This window comes from Fistularia commersonii, chromosome 7 (assembly GCF_037954325.1).
Source record: "Fistularia commersonii isolate RoL2024-O1a breed Wild chromosome 7, RoL_Fcom_v1.0, whole genome shotgun sequence".
NCBI classification, from domain to species: domain Eukaryota; kingdom Metazoa; phylum Chordata; class Actinopteri; order Syngnathiformes; family Fistulariidae; genus Fistularia; species Fistularia commersonii.
In genome coordinates, this window is record NC_141290.1 from 4,074,311 (window position 1) to 4,096,452 (window position 22,142).

The 22,142-nt window shown below is 36.4% G+C and overlaps 1 protein-coding gene across 1 annotated transcript; it reads right to left on the reverse strand.

Annotated features, from left to right (window-relative positions):
* Positions 1 to 769: 769 nt before the first annotated feature.
* Positions 770 to 10,754, reverse strand: cpa4 (carboxypeptidase A4). The gene is made up of 11 exons (XM_086149231.1): positions 10,679 to 10,754; positions 9,022 to 9,103; positions 8,551 to 8,685; positions 8,342 to 8,440; positions 7,112 to 7,213; positions 6,637 to 6,738; positions 6,197 to 6,307; positions 4,839 to 4,929; positions 3,393 to 3,592; positions 2,920 to 3,004; positions 770 to 1,003 (listed from the first exon to the last, which is right to left on the reverse strand). The coding sequence occupies exons 1-11, from the start codon at positions 10,741 to 10,743 to the stop codon at positions 816 to 818; spliced, it is 1,260 nt and encodes a 419-aa protein (XP_086005357.1). The 5' UTR covers positions 10,744 to 10,754; the 3' UTR covers positions 770 to 815.
* Positions 10,755 to 22,142: the final 11,388 nt, after the last annotated feature.

Below are 22,142 nucleotides of genomic sequence, written 5' to 3' on the forward strand. Positions count from 1 at the left end.
TTTATTAAAAAGGAGTGCTATTAATGACTCTTTCAGCTCAGTGCAGTGTTTTTATACAATAAACCCAGAATTTAAGGTGTAAAGTGAGAGGTTAATCTAGCTATAAATATATTTTTTAATTAAGATAAAATGAAATCAAAATGGCATGATGTAGTCTTTTTATAATACTAGCCTAGCACTTGGGGGTGTAAAGTGAGTGAGTAAATTGGGGTATAAATAAATAAATTAAAATAAATTATGTAATAAATTTTTTTCAAAAAAGAAGCACTATTGGCGACTTTCAGTTTCGGGACAGTGTTTTTATCGTACAAGCCCAAAACTTAGGGGTGTAAAGAGAGTGGGTAAATTGGGCTGTAAATAAATAAATAGCAAGGAGAGGGAGTTCAGCCTTTTCAATCATTTTGTATAACTTATTCTATATTTTCAATAAATCAAAAGCTATCCAGCGGTGTATTTAGTTTGTGTTTATGCGCGTGTTTTGGAGCAGGGCCTGCTGGATCCGGCTCATTCCTTTCGATGGTTTCGAGATCTTGAAAATAATCGAGATAAAAATGGCTGTCGAGAAAATATCTACATTTATAAATGTATGCATTCATTTAATCTTGCTTTTCTATTTACAGATATTCTTGTATTTATCAATAATTTCAATACAAACCATGGTAAGATACTAAATGTAAATGCATGACTGTGTAGAAGGTGGATTCCGTTATTAATTACTTTGAGGTAAACACAAAGAAAGAAAAGAAAAAGACGGACACAAAGTGTACGCTTGTATTTATTAGTCACGCTGACGTCGGGATACGATGACGGCCGCGTCAGTAAGGATGGTCGCGGACGTACTCCATGATATGCTTGAGGGCCAGCCACGTCTCGGAGGCGGTGGGGATGATCTGGTTGGCTGGCAGGACGAAGCCGTAGCGTCCGGTGTCCCTCAGCTCGAAGGCGAAGGAGTACTTGATGCCCTGGTCGTAGGACCAGTCGATGCTGCCGCCGCTGGCTTGGTCTGAGGGACGAGATGAGGCCGGACTCCTTGGTTAGTGACGACCGACTGTGTGAAGGGATTATCTTCTTTTCCATTCGGCTGCTCCCTTCAGACGTTGCCACAGCGAATCAACCTCCTCCATCTAACCCTATCCTCTTATCTAACACCAACTAACTTCATGTCCTCTTTCACTAAATCCATAAATCTTCTCTTTGGTCTTTGTCTAAGCCTCCTGCCTGGCAGTTCCAACCCCGGCATCCTTCTACCAAGATATCCTCTATCCCTTCTCTACACATGACCGAACTATCTCAGTTTGGCTTCTCTGATCTTACCTCTGAAACATCAAACATGTGCAGTCCCTGTGAGGGAATCATTCCTGATCCTATCCATCCTGGTCACTCCCAAAAAAAAAAACTTCAACATCCTCATCTCTGCTACCTCCAGCTCTGCTTCCTGTCTTTCTTCAATGCCAACATCCCCAAACATACAGCATCGCTGGTCTCACGGCTGTCTTGTACACCTTCCCTTTCATTTTGGTGCTACACATCACCCCTGACACTTTTCTCCACTTGCTCCGACCAGCTTGAACCAGTTTCTTCACCTCTTCTCAGCCCTCTCCATTGCTCTGGACTGACCCCAAATTGACCCCAATATCCTAAGCCCTCTTTATCCCCACACCCTGTAGCCTCACCGTTACACTTGGATCCCTATCATTTGTACACATGTATTCTATCTTGCTAAAGCTAACCTTCATTCCTCTCCTTTCCAGAGCATTCCTCCAACTTTCTAGATTTTCCTCTACCTGCTCCGTGCTCTTGGCCCATGGAGATTCCCGTCTAACCTCATCTGTCAGCCTGTCCATCACCAGTGCAAACAAAAAGGTCCACAGAGCTGGTCCCCGATGGTGTCCCACCCCCACCTTAAACTTCTCTGTCACACCTGCAACACATCCCACCACTGTCTCACAGTTGACATACAAGTCCTGCCCCAGTCTAACACTTCTCTGCCACTCCAGACTTCCCCACACAATTTTAAAATCACTAAATTATTCAGGTTTTTGTTCTTCGTATTCATCACCTTGGGGGAACTTCTTCAAATGTCAACCTGAGATGAAATAACCCTTGCATTTGTTTACTTCGCTTAAATAGAAGAGAAAAGAATATTCCTTAAATCATCCCACAGTGGGGAAATTTCAATTCACCCAGCAGAAAGTGGAAAGTGCAGTAAAGGTAGAATGCAGTGGTATTTAATATTGTTCAAGTTGTATGATATATAAATATCAGAAAAAAATGACAGACAAGAAATAAAATAAAGAATATAAACAATATATAAACAGTATAACTGTGCAACAGTGGCAACTAGCAGCGTACAACAATGCTTTCAGCAGCAACACCTATGGGTGAGTGAGTGAGCGGATGAATAAGTGAGTGAGTGAATGAATGAAATGGGATCATTCTAGAACAATCTTGAAGGACCGATTACATTTTCCACCGCCATCCTTCTGGACCTGAAGTACTGTTTCGGATTTAAATGTTGGCATTGCAATGCACTTTATTTTAATCATAACTCTGAAAAAGAGCTCAAAATAAAACGGATTTTGTGTGACGTAACCTATACAAAAAACCTCTGCTGCCATTTTATTCATGTGTTTATTTAACATTTCAATGATTTATTTATTATTTTTGATAAATGTTCTAATCTGCTCTGCACTTTATTTTTTACCTAGTTTTGTGAGGAAATGTGCATTTTTCTTCTGTCACCTTGAAATAGGGAGAAACGTATTGTGGATTCCTCTGTGAGTCTCACACGTGTGGAAGAAATTGACAATAAATCGCACTTTGACTTTCGTTTTTTAAAACCACGCAGTTCTCGGTTCAACTTCGCCGTCAATGATCCAAGTTTAAAATCCTGGTATTGTAGAAAAGTTGTGTACTCACATATGATTTTGCAGATGCTTCCAACCTTGTACCTGGTGCCGTGGAGGGAGGTAAGCTTCTGGACTGCAGCCTTGCCAACAGAGTCCTGCAGGAGGGCGGGCGTGACAGAACAACAATTACAAGTTGAAGTAAAAGTTTTTTTTTTACTTTTACCCCCCCAAAAAAGCAAATATAGCACGTTAGGAGGACGCATCTGGTTCACGACAATGATTGAATAAACAGAAAACTAATCAAGACCAAACAAAGGAAAGGTCAGCTTCCTGATTTAGCTTTTCAGTCGCATCTTTTCTCGCATATTGTTAGGTAATCAGCTATTTTTCTCTTGATTTTTCATTCTTCCCGTCGGCTTTCGGGTCACGTCTCATCGGCTACTCAAATATAAACTTTGCAGATTGTTTAGCGATTTCTCCTTCTTCTTGTTTACTCCTATTTGACGGGGGCATCGCGCAGCTGGACACAGTCGCACTCCTCACCAGCTCCGGCTGGTCGGCCACGTCTTTGCAGGAGTAGCCGTAAGGGTACATCAGCAGCTGGGAGTAGGCGTGAACGGAGATGAAGGCCTTGAAGTTCCCGTGGCTCTTGATCAGGTCCACCACGTTCTTCACCTCGATCTCCGAGTGGGCCGAGGGGCCGTGGTAGGAATCGGAGCAGGGGTTTGTGCTGGCGCCAGGACCTGGAGGGCGGAGGGGTTGGAAGTAAAAACACGCAGTATTTTGGTTATATTTAAAGAATATTTTTCTGTATATTTTCATCTCTGCTTTTATTTTGAAGTTATGCCGCAACTCTCGAACAGAACATTATTATTATCATAATTATTTATTTTCTTTTTTTATTTTGATTATTAGTATTATTATTTTCTCCTGATTTTTTTTTTTTTATTAAGATTTTTTTAGAGGATTTATACAAATGTGACAACATTATTATTATCATAGCTATTTATTTGTTTTTTATTTTGATTATTAGTATTATTATTTTCTCCTGATTGTTTTTTTCTTTTTATTAAGATTTTTTAGAGGATTTATACAAATGTGACAACATTATTATTATTATAATTATTTATTTGTTTTTTTATTTTGATTATTAGTATTATTATTTTCTCCTGATTGTTTTTTCTTTTTATTCAGATTTTTTAGAGGATTTATACAAATGTGACAACATTATTATTATCATAGCTATTTATTTGTTTTTTATTTTGATTATTAGTATTATTATTTTCTCCTGATTGTTTTTTTCTATTTATTAAGATTTTTTAGAGGATTTATACAAATGTGACAACATTATTATTATCATAGCTATTTATTTGTTTTTTATTTTGATTATTAGTATTATTATTTTCTCCTGATTGTTTTTTTCTATTTATTAAGATTTTTTAGAGGATTTATACAAATGTGATAACATGCAAAGCGCTTCTGAACCAGATTAAAATTGTTATGACTTTGCTCGATCAGTAGATACACTTTTGTGCAAATAGTGGGCGTCATATGATATAATATGCGTTAAAAGTCTGTGATTATTCTCAACACGGATGCAGTTCATAGTGGTTTGATAGGGAGGGGTTCATGAGTCCCTGTGTGATGTTTGCCCTATTTCCTGGAATTAAAAAAAAAGGTTTAATGAATAAATAAAAAATCTCCAAGAAATTACTAAAACTCTCAATCCCCCTCCGGACTTTTATCACTGCCTGAATGTAGACAGTTTGAAGTGTGCTGAATGAGATCCTGAATAAGAAATCACACATTTAATACCTCCCGTGGTTCTGCTGTCAGATTTTGTATTCGTAAACAAACAAATATTCCCTTCAGCGGTTGCTGCAACTAATCATCTCCCCTCCAAATTTTCTCTAAGATAAAATAAAACCGATCGTCATTTTCTGTGAGAATCTACAAAGTGAGGGAGAAGCTTCCGGCGCGCCTACTGACCACCAAAGCCTGCATTCCAGTTCCTGTTGGGGTCGACGCCTCGGCACACGGACCCGGGCACCCTGGAGCGAGTCTTACGCCACATCCGGTTCTGCGGATCAGACGAGGCGGTTAGACGTCGGGAAATGCTATGCAAGTTCATTGTATCCTTGGATTTTACGGATTGGCGAGTTTACAAAAGTGTCGCCCCCCCCCCCCCAAAAAAAGGACAAAATGGTTAGTTTTGCATCTGTTATTATTCTGGTCATTTCTTCCAGATTTAAAGATTTCAAGTTGGCATTTTTTACCATTTTACCAATAATTTTTTTCATGTATTTTTCAATTGATCTTTGATATAATTATAAATCTATGCATTTTTTTATCTTTTTTTTCCCTTCTTACTGTTTCCTACATTTTTCTTTTCATGTATTTTGTATCGCTGTTTGTTATCATTATAAAAACATACATTTTGTTCAAGGACATTTTTTTTGCCACAACATCTTTTTTCATGTATTTTTCTATTGTTTATTTGTTATAATTATGTACACATTTTTTATTTAATTTTTTCTCTATTTTCCCAATTATTCTTTTCATATACTTTTCTTTTTTTGGTTATAATTATAAATGAATGCATTTTTAACAGTTTATTTTTACTATTTTCCCAATAATGCTTTTTATGGATTTTTCTCTATTTTTCGGTTATAATCATAAATGTATGCATTTTTTAACTGATTATTTTTACTGTTTTCCTAATAATTGTTTTTATGGATTTTTCTCTATTTTTTTGGTTATAATTATAAATTAATGCATTTTTTAACTGATTTTTTTCCCTATTTTCCCCATAATTCTTTTTAGGTATTTTTCTCTTTTTTTGGTTATAATTATAAATGTATGCACTTTCTGTTGATTATTTTTCCTATTTTCCCAATCATTCTTTTTATGTATTTTTCTCTTTTTTTTTTGGTTATAAATATAAATTTATGATTTTTTTCATGTTTTTTTATTTTATTTTTTTTACATTTTTCCCAATTTTCTAAAGTTTTTGTAATAACAATAGATCCATGCATTTTTAGTGGTAATTTAATTATGGAGAGAGAGAGAGAGATAAATAGATAGATAGATTCCAAAATAAATGTTAATTATAGAGTACAGTGTGACTAAGACACTGTGCTAAGAATGTTCCCCTTAAACAAAAACAAATAAAAAAATAGAAAAATAAATACATAAATATTTGCTTACGCATTTGTATAAACTGCCCTGCAGGTTGACAGTGAAACCCCGCATGTGTAATTCCTGCTCCGTCCACCAAGAGGCAATAGATAACCTTCTCGTGTGGCAAAAAGCAACAAATATGCGCCATTGTTGGGCGGCGGACGTACGGAGGTGTGTGAGAACACGTAGCCGTCGGGGTTGGCCAGGATCAGCATGTAAATGTCCATGGTGTTGAGGAGGGAGGTCAGTGATGCGTCCCGGCCGTAGTCGGAGGCGATCTGAACGGGGAAACGTGGAGACGGTCAAACACCGACCCGAGCTAAGCATTCACGATGGAGGAAAAACTGTGATTCCCGCAATTAAAAAACAAAAAGCACATCAAATCTGCACCATTTCTTGCAACGTTTGTATTAAAATTCATCCCGTTTAGGGAAAATCCATTTGAATCTGTGCTTGAAAACAACAAGAATGTATGTTTTACTCCAGGATTTACCCCGGACTCTTTTGTCTTATTTATCCCTCTGCTCACAATGTAAAATAAAATAAAATAAAAAGAACGACGTGAATGTTTGATGATGTGTAATTCGGTGAGCGGTCGAAGCTGCACCTTGTTGGCTGTCCAGACCCCGGTTGCCTGGGAAACCCATTCCCTGGCGTGGATGCCGGTGTCAATCCAGATGGCGGGACGGTTGTGGCCTCCGGTGCTGAACTGAACACAAAATCGTGACAATTGCATCTGAATTAAAAGGCATTCAAAAAAATATATTAAATATATTAAAAAGAAAAGATACTGTCAAAAATGACATGTGATTTAAAAAAAAAAAATCTCCTTTTTTTCCTTCTTCTTCCCATAAAAGAGTTTTGAAGGTTTACAACATTTCCATCACTTAAAAGAATTGAAAGAGAAAATAAGTTAATTTAATTGAGCTTTTTTGCAATTTGCAATGAGCAGATGTTTCAAGGTGGATCACGTTTGTAAATTGAAATATGAATGATTGTGATACATGCCAGGATATGCACACTCACACACACACTAAACACTTACACACACACACGTATGATCGATATCGACCTCCGCCTACCTTGAGCACATACATGGGTCTGTTCTCGTAGGACCTGCCAATGGACTCCTTGCTAACCAGCTTGGGATGCTGAGCCACCAGGGTGTCCATCCAGTTGTAGATCTGACACACACACGCACACACACACACACACACACACACACACACACACACAATATCAATCTGCTCAGTCCAGTAATTTTTTTTTCTTTTTTTCTTTCTTTCTATATGTGTTGATTTTAAGTCTTGCTGACTTAAATCGTTCTTTATGCAGCTGAACTTTCTAGCATGTTTTTCTTATTATTTCAGGTTTTGTAAAATTATTAAAAGAGCTTTGAATAAATAATGAAAAAACAGAAAACATGTTTTTTCTCCTTTTCTTTTCTTTTTTTTTCTTTTTTTTTGTGCCAAACCCAATATATACCTCGCAACTCTGTGGCTAACATCTGGATCAGATTTTTATTCAGACCCTCAATTTACCCCAAAGTGCACTTTTAAAAAAGTGTAGATTTTTATAAAAATGTCAACAATGAAATATATATATATACACATACACATACATATGTACATATGTACACACACACATGTACATATGTACATATGTACATATATGTACATATATGTACATATGTACATATATATATATGCACATTTAATAAATTATAAATATATACATGTATATAAAAGATATATATAAGATGCCGTGTAAATGTATATATACTGAAAATGTACTTTTGAGAATCCTGTTTAAAAATGATATAAAAATGTAGATATATACAATATATATGTGAATGTGTTTACATATATATATACATATATATACATTTATCAAAAAAATCCCATATATATGAGATACTGGAGATGCTGTGTAAATCATTTATGCACTTTTTTATGTGTGCTAAAAATGCACTTTGAGATGCATTTTTATGAAAAATAGATACATACATATATAGGCACTGAAGCTACTGTGTGAATAATTTATATATATGTACAAAACACATATATATATATATACACACATATATATAGGATCCTGGACATCCTGTTTCCATAAGAATGAAAGCTACTATATTTATATTTTATTTATATATATTTGTATACTTATAAAATTCAAATGATATGTATATAGATATATATATTCACATACGTCAGATCCTGTTTCAAAAAATATCTAAAAAATATATAAAAATAATAAATAATGAATCATATATATTGATGCTGTGTGCAGGTGTTGTCTGGCTAGCAGCCTACTGAGTCCAGGGTGTGATAAGCTCCAAAGTTGAACCTCCTGGTTCCCGGCAGGCCGGCGCGGCTCTCCATCATCTCCGCCTTCTCCTTGTCCAGAAGCTCCTGTGGAACGGAGAGACACAAAATTAACCCAGGGAGACCCGGTGGCGAGCAGGCCCGCCGGCGGGGGGGGACGGCAGCGCGCGAGGACGACGGCGCTCGTCCGTACGAACCTGAAGGTTGTCGATCATGACGGAGAAGGGGATGCCGTGGAAATGGAGGAACTCCTCCACGGCGCTGTGGCTGGAGCGGGGAACCCGGATGTCCACGGGAGTCCCGATGGAGACGGGGCTGCGCCAGAAGTCCAGCTGGGGGTTGGATAGGAGATGATGAAATAAAAAGAAAAAACGAAAAAAAAAAAACAGTGAAGCATCAGATTAGCTCCTATTTAGCGTCAGATTAGCTCCTATTAGCGCTAATTAGCATCAGCCTTAATAGGAGCTAATGCTAACCGACTTATTGATGAACTAGGAATGATTTATGTTGTTGGAATTGGAATATAATAACAAGCCACTCGAAGATTCTGCAAATGAAGACAAAATGATGCCTGGGAGAGATTTGAAGACCCAATTTTTTTTTGTTTTGTTCTTCACTCCGGCAGAAATGCTCTCCAAAAGCAGTTGTTAAAGTGTGTTTTCGCTTACTTCCCACTCCTGCTGGGCCTCCAGAGCCTGCAGGAGCTGGAGCTTCTCCTCCGACGCGACATCGACCCTGATGACTTTTTCTCTGCGAGCATAAAACACAAATCTCAGATGACGCTCTCGTTCAGGAAGATTAAACCCATCGGTTATCGATGGCGCGAGGACGGTAACACCGCCAAATTGCCAATACGGTTGTGACTCTGTAATGGTTATTGACCCCCGATCCCCTGGGATCGTAGCTTCCGCTTGTCAGGATTCACTTTCTCAGAGCAAATAGCCCTCGTACGCTAACGGCCGGGGCCTTTTGTCGCACGTTACTAAAATGAAAATAATTTTATTTCAGTCCGATGGGTGAGGGAAGCATTTTTTTTTTCTTTTTTTATATAATAGCGCGGTGATTTAAAAAAAAAGCAAGTCGATAGGCATAACAGTTTTTTTTTTTTTGAATTTCAATAACTATACGACAAAATGAGAGGGTGAATGTTGTGTCTATATAACTAATGAATGAGAGGATGAATATGTCTCTATATGACATGTGAATGAGAGGATGAATTGTACGTCTACATGTGACAGGATGACAGGGTGAATGGTTGCATGTCACTGTAAATGTGTCTCTACATGATGTGAATGACGGGGTGAATGGTTGTATCTATGCAACTAGAACTGTAATAATGCACATAAATATAAGCCGCACACACTAAATTTGAAAAAGCAATAAAAAAAATTACAAATAGAGGTCCCACTTCTCTAGGAGCTGCAAGGGTCCATTTGTAACAGGAGATATTTACACAGAAAGATGTTACACAAACCATTTAAATTAATTTTTCAGTTAATTCAGTTAACTGAAACAGTTAATTCAGTTAATTTTAATTAAATACGTACCGCAAATGCTTCATTTTCTGAACAGTGCCTGTCACAACGCTTTTTAAAAAAATTAAAAAATTACAGTCGTCTTCTTCAGTGTCGGAATTAAACAGCCTTGCTTTCGTTGTCGCTCTCAATGTCACTTGTGTAACAACACGTGCACGTTCTGTGGTGTCAGTGTCATCGTTGATGTGACGATGTTAAATATTTTTGGAAAATGAAGCCCGAAAAAAAATCTATAATGTAGCTGTGTCATCGTTTAAGCCGCGGCTTATATTCCAGAAATGACAGTAGTTGCATCAGGTGTGAATGAGAGGATGAATGGTTGCATGTCACAATAAGGAGCCCTGTGATTGGTCCACGCTGGATCCCATCAGCAGTGCAGAGAAAGAACAAATGAATGAATTGATGAATTAAATCAAAATAACACCAGATATACCAAGTCCAACAAAGTTCACTAATATGTTTATTCATGTTGATATTAATATCAATCAATGTTGCTCGGTCATATTCATATCACCTTTCATGACATCCTCATCATGTAGATAACTATATAAATAACTTGTCTGTCTATTTATTTTTCATTTATAATTTATAATATTTTTATAATTTATTTTTATATTGCAAAATTTCACAGTGGCCACGCAACGACGATTAAAAACCTCGATTCTTCATTTTAATATTGTGCTTTCACACCGCACGGTTAGCATCCGCAAACATTCCACGTCTTGCTAAAAGGAAATCCGGCACGAGCCCGAGACGTTTCGCGGCGAACCGAATAAAAACCAGAGCTCACCCGGTGAAGACCTTCTCACACGCGGCGGCGGCCACGAGCACCAGCAGCAGCCAGGGGCCCATCATCTTCACCGAGGGTCCGTTTAGCGTATCATCGTGTGTGCGCACGCCATACGCTTATAATGGCGGTGCGACAGGTGGCCTATTCTCACCTTCTCCTAGCCTGGTTTTGATGGTCACGTCGCTCATCCGGCTGGAAAAAAAAAGGGTTATTTGGAGACGGGGACATGCTGAACCCAGACTCCGGCTTAATCTCGGTGCACACACAGCTGCAGATAGACGGCTTTTACACACACATGGGTTTATCGGTGGGCGGCGGGTTTGCTGCTTTGCATCCCGATAAAACAAAAAGTTCAGATTACAGACTCTGCGTGTTTAAATATTGTCAGAATGCAAATATAACAACTCCAGAGATCTTTAATATCTGGTTTTCAGTCATCTTATGATCTTTGTTAAGCCGCCGGAACGTCGGTCCTTTTAAAACGACGACTTTTCCCTCCATTTCTTGCTTTTGGATGGAGTACCACCAACCAAACTCCATTGAAAATTTGAGCGTTTTTAGAAAAGTTTGCTGGCGATCAGCCTCCACGGAAGCGAGGAGGAGGGGAGGAGGTCGCGGGGATGATTACTCGAATCAGACGTTTCCTTCCTCTCCCGGTGTTTTAATTAAAACCTCTCACCTCACAAAAGCGGACGAAAATTTCAAACATCCTTCCCCATGGAGGAAAAAGAAAGCAGGGTATTTGTTGTTTTTTTGTGGGGTTTTAAAAAAACTGCATGTGATAGACAAGCCTGCATTACATTTCCTGAACTTCCTCACATTTACCAATATATTATATATATTAATTCATCTGGATAATCAAGTGCCATGATTTTTTCTTGTTTGTTTTATTTTAAACAAATTTATTTTTTAATATAGGTCAAATATTTCAGGTCATACATCATGTTTCTGATATCAATAGATAGATAGATAGATAGATAGATAGATAGATAGATAGACTGACTTTATTGATCACGGTACATTCACAAGTACCAGCATAAGAATAAATAATGGATGTATGTAAAAAATAAATGTTGCTTCCATAAAGCGACTGAAATAAGATTATTTAAGATTGAGCAGTATAATATGTATCTTTAAAAACACTATAACACATATTACTTTTTTTTTTCAATTTTTTTTTGCTTTTGATTTTTAAATTTTTTTGCACCCCTAATATACCCTAATATAATATATGTAATAGTTATAAAGTATTAATTTTAATTAAATTTATAATTATGATGAAAAATCATGTTTATGTATGTACATTTATTTAAAAAAAACATATATGTGCACTTTTGAGATAAGGCACTTATACAGGATACAGGAGATACTTTTTGAATAATGTATATATGCTACGTTATATATGCTAATATTAATATTTGATATTTTAGAAAATGAATATACATGTGATGTATGGGTATCTGCATGTAATTATGTAGAAGTCTGTAAAACCTTTTTAAATCCGGTGAATGCAGAGCAGTGCAAAGCAGCATCAGATGCAAGTATCACTTGAACGTCGACGTGTCGTGCACATCGTCGGTGGCGTCACTACGGGGCAGTGTAGCGCCAGCGAGTGCGGTGTTGGAGAGACGTGAAGTTCAAAACTTTATGTCTATTTCTGGCCTCAGAGTGAGACATCAGATTAGGAAGGATGGAATTACCCACCCCACCCGTCCCCCTGCAAATTATTGATCACCCCGGGGGAATATTCATCGGCGTAAATCCATTTAGCGACTGTGGACGTTGTCGTGATCAGTTTGGGCTGAAAATGAAACCTTTTGCATGTGTGTGTGTGTGTGTGTGTGTGTGTGTGTGTGTGTGTGTGTGTGCAGTCGCACATGCACCCAGCGGAGACTGTATTCCCAGCAATGACAGGTTTGAGCTAATAGAAAAATGTCAGAATATCATTAGTGGGAGAAAAAAAAAATCCCAACACTTGAGAATGAAAATAAAGCTCTTTTTTTGTTTAATATATTCACCTGTTAATATATCTGTGTATTTTAATTTTTCAAAATATATGTTCAAATATAAAATATTTTCAAAAAATGTATATACATTTTCATATATATATATATTCACCTTCTGAATAAATTTTTTCTAAAAAATTTTTGAATAAAAATCAAGAAAAAAAATCACTCTAAATCTATCTATCTATCTATCTATCTATCTATCTATCTATCTATCTATCTATCTATCTGATTTTATTTCTATTAAAATATTATAAATGAAGATGCATTCATCCTCTGACTTCAGATATTTTTAAAACATTTTTATGAATAAAAATTATGAAAAGCTATATAACGTCTATATAACCCATGAAAAAAACATTTTAAAACAAATATGTATCTAAATAACCCCATGAATATAAATACATATATATATATATATAAAAATATATACATGTATATATGCATAAATATATTTTTATCACCACCTGCCTATATATACCCGATTTTATTCTTTTTTTCAAAATTGTTTTTATCCTCCTTTTCGACAATAAGGCGGTATTATTTTTTTGTTTCAAAACTAACATCCCATTAAAAAAGAAAACATGAAAAAGATCGATTTTATGGCAAATGGCATTTTCGAAAAACTATCCTCGGAACACCCGCCGTCGAGGGAGCTGGCAGAAAAAAAAAAAACGAAAAAAAAAAAAAAAACGAGCCGCTAATTTGCGAATCCATCCCATCATAGCGAACAGGGACGCTCTGATGACAAATCAAGGGGAGGGGGTTTGGAAATGCTAATTAAACGCAGCCTCGGATGTAATCTGAATTTCACTCTGATCCTACAGACGCATATTTAAACGCTCGTGATCATTTATTTCTCCTTTAACCTCCTCTTCATTTTCAATTCTTTCTCCCCGTTTTCAACAGATAGCGGTGTGTTCTCTCTCTCTTTCTCTTTTCCACGTTTTTCATTTTACATTTTCAAATGTCGTCGCTTGACGAGGTCGCAGTCGTGATCTTTGTCGATTCAATCACGATGTATAATATTAGTATAAAAATATAGGTGACAAAAAAAAAATGTCCTCCTGACATTTGAGGTAATTTTCCTGCAAATATTTCCATTTTTAGCACTTTTATTCTTGATTAATTCACATAGTTTCAATAATGTTAAAGCAGCTTCTTTTGATTTTCCTTGACAATGTCAAAAAATAGAATTTTAGGCTTTTTCTCAAGTCAGAAAAATTTGCTAATATTTTACTTAAAGGTTTAATAACTGTATGTTTAGGATGTGTGAACGGATGTTGAGCAGAAATTCAGTTTACGAATTTAATCAGTTCTTCGACTCGAAACGAAATATTTACAAACTGAATCAACATTGAAATCAATGTGAACCCCATTGATCCGTTTTCCAGCACCAGCAACATACTGCACTCTTTTGAAACTTTTTTATGGGTTTATTAATGGAAAAAAACACAGAAAGGAAGTAAAGATAACCTTAATTATTTGCTGTTTTTCTGGTGTTTTTTGTCTCTTCTTGCCAGCACTTGTACTTACGAACGCAAAAGCCAAGTAAAGCCCTCTTGTGAGAGACCCTTGCCAATGCTAACGCTATCTCCAGCTAGATGGCTATCATTAATCAAAACAAACATTTTTACTTCCTCTAAAATGCTTGCTTAACGTAGTCGCCCCTTTCGCCACATCAACCAACTTTAGCGCATTTTTGTTCTTCGGGATTGGTCAGATAGTTGACTTAGTCGTGTCGTAGCGCTTAGCGTGATCCGTGACCCCGACGCTCTCACGTTTAGCTATTATTTCCTTCTTCAGATCGACTGTAATTCTTGACTTCTTCTGAACCGTACAATCACCAGCACTTTGAACCCTTTTTGGGAGCCATAATGAGGGCGTATTTACCGGAAAAAAAAGCGTTACAATAACAGAACACAACAATGAACGATATAAACAATGCGGAGTAGCTACGCTAATATTCTACAACGCGGGAAAATCCCTCGAATTTGTCTTTGTCGGGAGGCCGATGTGTTGGTAACAAGGGCCATTCAAAGCCCAAATTCTGTGCAAAAACTATGAATGAAAGGATGAAATATTGTATTTTTTACATGATGTGTGAATGAGTGAATGAATGGTTGTATATGTATATGGGAATGGTGAACACAAGAGTGAATGTTTCAATATATCTATATGACATCTGAATGAAAGAGTGAATACTTAGATGTCTAAATATGACTTGTAAATAAGAGGATGAGTGTTGTAGGTCTCCACATGATGAACAAATGAGTGAAATCTTATTTTTCAATGACATGTGAATGAGTGAGTGTACGGTTGTATGTCTGAATTATATGAATGTTGAACGCAAGAGTGAATGTTTTAATATCTGGATATGACATTTGAATGAAAGAGTGAATGTGAATGAGAGGGTGAATGGTTGTATGTCTACATCATGATTGAATGAATTAAAATGACATGTGAATGAGTGAGTGAACGGTTGTATGTCTGTATATATATGAATGGTAAATGAGAGGGTGAATGTTTTAATGTCTCTATATGATGTGCAAATGAAAGAGTGAATGCTTAGATGTCCATATATGATATGCAAATGAGAGGGTGAATGTTGTGTGTCTGCATATGTTCATGCTGAATGCAAGAGGGAATGTTTTAATATCTCTATATGATGTTTGGATGAGTGAATGTTTGTTTGTTCAGATATGACTTGTGAATGAGTGAGTGAAAGGTTATATGCTTGAAAATATGAATGCTGAATGCGAGGGTGGATGTTTTAATATCTTGATATGACATTTGAATGAAAGAGTGAATGTTTGTTTATCTAAATATGACTTGTGAATGGTTGCATGTCTGCATAATGAATGAATGAATGAATGAGTAAAGTTTTATGTATTTCTATGACATGTGAATGTAAGGGTGAATGCTTGTATGTCTGTGTATGATGTGTAAAAGAGGGGGTGAATGGTTTACCGCCTCTATATGACATTTTTCCTTCAGCCGCAGGGAATATTCAAATCTTTGTACTTTTTAAGGCCTTAAAACACTTTACAGCCTTGACTTTGACACGTATAGTTTTATTTGTATTTCTTGTTCTCCCTCCTTTTTTTTTACTGTTTATACAATTTCATACTATTATTTATTATTGTTATGTTTTACTTGAAACTCTGGCACAACAATTTCCTTCAGGATTAATAAAGTTGTTCTTATTCTTATTCTTATTCTTATTCTTATTCTTATATGACATGCAAATGAGAAAATGTATCACAACAAGCTGATGCTAACACATTAGCATGCTAAGTCTTCTCACAATGCACGTTGTCACTCCGTCACAGCGCAATAAAAGCGAATATAAGGAATATAGCGAGTGACAGCGCACGGCTCGGGATTCGTGCACGGTGGTCGTAATCAGAATGTGCACTCAGCTGCCATGACACCCCCCCGAAACCCCTCCCTTCTTTTCAGAATCAGTAAAATGAGGTTCTTCGCGTGTCACTTCCCTTCCTCTTTCACTCCCGAACAATCTCGTCAGACAAAGTGACAGGTTGAGTCAAGGTGTGTGTGTGTGTGTGTGTGTGTGTGTGTGTGTGTGCAGAGGGGGCGGGGCTAAAGGGCGGGGGGGTCAAGCCAGGGCTCTCCGGCTTCCTCTGGTGGAAATTATTTATCACTCCTCCTGCTGTATGTGTGTGTGTGTGTGTGTTCCTAAATGTTTAATGTCCCCCTGAAAAGTGGATTTACATGCAAATGTGGGTGGAGTGTGTGCATGTGTGTGTTTTTCTTCCCCCTCTTTTCTTGCCTCTAAAAGCTATACGAACGCGGCGGCGCCCCTCGACCGCCTTGTTCCACACCACTTCCTCCGCGGTGCTATAAATAGCTCCATTTACATTGAATTTCACGGCTGAGCTGTCTCTCAATATTTCAGAGACCCACCAGTAAATTGACCATTAATCATTTACTGCTCCCTTGTTCATCTAATTCGGTACGTAAGGTGATGTGTGTGTGTGTGTGTGTTTGTGTGTGTTCACGTTAAATGGGGAGATCCACGTCAAAATCCGACAGTTGTGTTGTTTAAATACTGGTTTCAAGTCCAACAACCACAATATCCCGGTTGTTGAACAACCGAATGCAAATTTGACATTTTCTGCAGTTTCTTTTTTGGAGAGTATTTTTCTCTTTAGTGTCACATTTTCTAAAAAAAAAAAAAAAGGAAAAAACTAAAAATGAAAATAGAAATATATACATGAAAAAAAAAATCTTAAATTGTACAAAATATTTTTTTTGCAAAAAACGCATTTGTAAGGAAATAAAAGAAAATTAAAATAACAAATGAAAGTAAGAAAATAAAAATATAAACATGTAAAAAAAATATGAAAATGTGTATTTTATGAAAAATATGTAGATGTATTTTACAAAATTGCATTTGTGAAATAATTGCAAATTAAATGTGAATGTAAATAAAAAATTAAAAATATGAACATGTAAAAAAATATAAAAATGCATATTTTATGAAAAATGTGGATTCCCAAAGGAGAAGAAGAATCACATTGGAATAAAAAATAAAAAATGTTAAATAAAAATATAAGAAAAATCTAAATTTAAATGAAAAAAATAGAAACGTTTCTTATAAATAAATGGATGTATGTCAGAAAATTCCCTTTTTATATGTTTCATACAAAAAAATCTAAAATATTTAGATTTTCATTGTAAATTTTCATTGTAAATATAGATCTATATATATCAAATTAAAAATGACAGAAAAATGACATTAAAAAAACAAGATGAATAAAATAGAAATTAATTTTATAAATAAATGGATATGGATTCAAAAAGCATTCACTTCTATATATTTCATATTAAAAAAATCGAAAACAAATAAAAAAAACAAAAAAATAAAAAGAAGAAAATAGAAATCAATGAATGTAAAAAAAAAATTGAAAATGCATTTTTATGTAAAATAGTGATATTCTTTCAAAATTGCATTTGCAAAAAATAATCACACTTGTAGAAGAATATATAAAAACAGTGAAATAAAAATGAGAATAAAATAATCATATAAAACTAAAAAATATAAAACTGAATTTTCATTTTATAATACATGTGTATATCAAAATAAAACTAAAAAATAAAAATGTCAGAAAATAAAAACAATAATAAAAAAGAAAAAAAAGAATTAATGAATTAAAAATGCACTTGTGCATACCCTTTGCTCATCCATGTAACGATTATATAACCCCTTAAAATGGGATCTGCCGCTTTGGAAAATCCACCGTGGCGCCGTAACATCCGCGACCCTCCGCTTCGGCCTGATGGAGTCCCGACCGAGCTCGAGGGCGACCGGTCGATGCCAACCGTCCCGGATGTGGGAGGGGTGTTTTAATCCGAGAAAAAAAAAAAAAAAAAAAAAATCCGCCACCAATTTCAGTTCCTATTAAGTGTTATTACTTCTACATTCAAGATGACATGTTTCCCCGAGGACTAACTCTTCACCCCCTCCCTCCCTTCTGCCGCCCCCTGAGCTGACAGGCCGCCCTTCAGGCTGTTTAACCTTCTCCTCCAGGATTCCCGCTTGCATCCCAAAAGCGACTCAACGTTTTTTTCCAAAATGCCGACGGTCGCGTTCACCTGCGAAATCTCCCTCTTCGCCGCATCTCGCCGTTAAATTCCCGATCATTTTCGACCCCGTCGCCGATTCGTCTCCCTTGGGGATGTTTGTTAGCCTTTTGGGAAATTATGTTGCCATGGTTACTTGAGACCCCGTTCCTTCCCCCGAAAATGCTTTGGCGCGGTTGCGAAAACACATTCCCGAATGTCCCTCTTACTGATTTTCCCCAACGGCGATGGCTGTTGCTGAAATGTGTGTATTTTTGTGAATTCCTGCAGTGCGTTTTGGACCTCCGGGGCTGCCGGGAAATAATAATAATTTCGCGCGCAGATGTGAAATCCAATCCACCTTAGGTGCGCAGCGGTTCAGCGCTGCCGCCTCACAGCGAGACGCTCCCAGGCTGCACTACGTTCACTAAATTGCTCAAAGTTGAATAAGAGGGTGAATGGTTGCACGTGTTTGTGACATGTGATTGAAAGAATGAATGGTTTAGAGTCTCTATATGATGTGTGAATGAAGGAGTGAATGTTTGTATGTCTAATTTTAAGCGAATGAATGAGTGAATGTCTATGTGAAATTTCACTAATGAGGGTGAATGTTTGTATATCTATATGGCGTGTGAATGAATGATTGTGGCTATTTTGATGTGAATGAATGAATGAATGGTAGAATGTCTATATGGCAAGTGAATGAATGAGTGAATGTCTCTGTATGAAATATGAATGAATGAATTATTATGTCAACCTTTAAGTGAATGAATGAGTGAATGTTTGCAAGTCTAAATTGAATATAAATGAATGAATGATTATATGTCAATTTTTAAGTGAATGAATGAGTGAATTTCAGCATGTCTCTGTATTAGAAAAATTTGTATGAATGAATAATTATAGATCAATTTTTAAGTGAATGAATGAGCGAATGTTTGCAGGTCTCTGCATGAAATATGAATGAGGGATTATACATCAATTTTCAAGTGAATGAATGAGTGAATGTTTGTATGTCTATATGTACATAAATGAATGATGATGTCTATTTTTAAAGTAAATGAATGAGTGAATGTTTTTATGGCATGCGAATTAATGATGTATGTCTATTTTTGACATGAATGAACAAGTGAACGGTTGAATGTCTATATATGACGAATGAATTAATGAATGATTATATAGTATTTTTAAGTGAATGAATGGTTGAATGGCTCCATGTGAACTCTCAATGAGAGGGTGAATGTTTATGTCAATATGGCATGTGAATGAATGATTGAATGCTTGCAGGTGTCGATATTAATTATGAACGATGGAATGATTATGTCTATTTTTAAGTGAATGAACGAGTGAATGGTTGATTGTCTCTATATGAAATATAAATGAACGGTCATATGTCAATTTTAAGTGAATGAATATGTCTATTTTTAAGAGAATGAATGAGTAAATGGTTGATTGTCTATATGATGTATGAATGAATGATAATATAGTGTTTTTAAGTGAATGAATGAGTGAATGATTGAATGGCTTCATGTGAAATCTCAATGAGAGGGTGAATGTTTATATGTCAATATGGCATGTGAATGAATGAGTGAATGGTTGTATGTGAAAATATGACATCAGAATGAATGATTGTCTATTTTTGTAAGTGAATGAATGAGCGAATGGTTGTATGTCTCGAAATGTGGCCTGAATGAATCCACGCTTTTCAGTGTAAAACACAAAAAGAAAAACACACTTTCCGTATTTTCTAATCCGTAGAAACCTCCTAAACACGGCGCTCTGTTTCTTTTTTTTTTTTGCATCACAACACTAAAACCTTCTTTCGATGATGCAATGTTTCACTCTCAATCTGCGTCCACAGCGCCGCCCCCCGCGTTTAGATTGTTTTTTTTTTTTTTTATATTACGTAAGAGTCTAAGAAAAGGCACCCGAAGCCGGGGACGGCCTAAGATTTGCGTTAAAAATAGAACGGTGGGCACGAAACGATCCGGTTATATTTAGCAGCCGGCCCCTTCAGCCCCGTCCCTTTCCTAAGAATAGCAAGAGGGAGGTTTGATATCAGGCCAGGACATTTCCAGCCCTGTACTTTGTAAGTCAAATGGACAGACGCTGTCTTCTGCAGGGTCGCTGCTTTTTTATTTTTTTTCTGCATCTTCTCTGGCGACAGGGTTTTTTTTTTTCCAACATTTTTACAAGCCATCCCCTGTATTCTGTTACTCATTTGAGTTTGACGGGTTTCTATTATTGTATCTGTTTTCTTTTTGTGTTTGGATTGGATATGTTGGCATTGTTTTTCTCCCCGTTCGTTTTTCGCCATTTGGAGTGGATGCTCGAAAAGGACGTAAAGGCGTTAAAAATCATGCTAACATCGTAGCATGATTTGTATTCATGCTACGATGTTAGCATGATTTTTATGCTTTTAAACCCCTCTACGTCCTTTTCGATGCTAGCATAAAACGCAATTCTTGTTGAAATCTTCTTGTCTTTGCGACTGGACTTGAATTTCTTCACCTGAAATTCAATTCCAGTTGCAAAGACAAGATGATTTTGACAAGACCTCACCATGACCTGGATGACTGAGAGCCTCCACACATATAAAACATAATGAAACGCAGTTACCAAACAGCTAGCCAGCGCTAATGTTAGCTTAACTGAAACAACCGACCGTTAAGTCAAACACAAATGACGTACAAAAAAAAATAGAAAATAAAAATAATTCTTTCTTTTACGTTCTCGGCTCTAGACTGCCTGCAAATATTTTTTAACATTTTTTTTTGGTCTGATATTTTAATGAAATATTTACGCGGGATGTAGTAAGAGGATGGCTACAGCGATTCGTCACAAAACAGGACACCTTTATACGTACTAATATTCAATACTATATGACATATTATCATATATTACTAACACATTACAGAATTAATACAGTATAGATCACAGAATTTGAACAAAAAATTATTATATTTTCATCTTTTAATGGTTTAATCACCAATCGAGAGATGTGTTCTCTTACTAAATACAAATACAAGGATTAATATTGACTTTTGAAAATTATTACGATGATGGTTGCAATTCAGTTATATTACAAAATGATTATTGTTAAATATTAATTTTATTACTAGATTTGTTTCCAGTCGCGTAGCTGCATTGTGTTTTTGTAGGCCTAGAAAAAGCATCTGATAGGGCGCCAAGAGAGGAGCTCTGGCATTGTATGAGGAAGTCTGGAGTGGCAGAGAAGTATGTTAGACTGGGGGCAGGACATGTATGCTCGCTGTGAGACAGTGGTGCGCTGTGCTGTAGCGGTAACAGAGAAGTTCAATTTGGAGGTGGGAGAGAGGATATTGGTGTGGTTGGTGTGAGAGAGGAGGATACAGAGAATAGAGTTAGATGGAGAAAGTTGATTCGCTGTGGCGACCACTGAAGGGAAAAGCCGAAAGAAGAAGTTTCCAGTTACGGCTACCAGAGGATGTTTTCCAAGAACTTGAAATCTGTCTCACACTTGATGCAAAAAGTTCATTTTGTCATCATTCGGGGACAAAAAAACTACCTAAATGTGACAGATTCACATTAAAATCTGTTTATATATTCAAAATATTGTCCTTTCTCACAACATTTCTCAACATATTAGGCCTTATATCATTCATCAATTATTCAATAATAATTCCATATTCCATGTGCAACTTTCTGCAATAATATTCATTTTCTTTGGGAGTATTTACTTTCCTTTCTTACTCTGCTTTAGCTAAATATAACAACAATGTGTGTGTGTGTGTGTGTGTGTGTGTGTGTGTGTGTGTCACTGTAGGCGGCTGAAAGCGCCAATTAAAGTTTCTGATTATAGCTTCCAGTAGGAGGCGACTGCAATAGTATTATAA

Coding starts and splice junctions, on each gene's coding strand:
- cpa4 (XM_086149231.1), bottom strand. CDS start 10,743: ATGATGGGCCCCTGGCTGCTGCTGGTGCTCGTGGCCGCCGCCGCGTGT. Junction 9,104..10,678: donor TGTGAGAAGGTCTTCACCGG/GTGAGCTCTGGT, acceptor TTATGCTCGCAG/AGAAAAAGTCATCAGGGTCG. Junction 4,930..6,196: donor ACGTGTTCTCACACACCTCC/GTACGTCCGCCG, acceptor TCTGATCCGCAG/AACCGGATGTGGCGTAAGAC.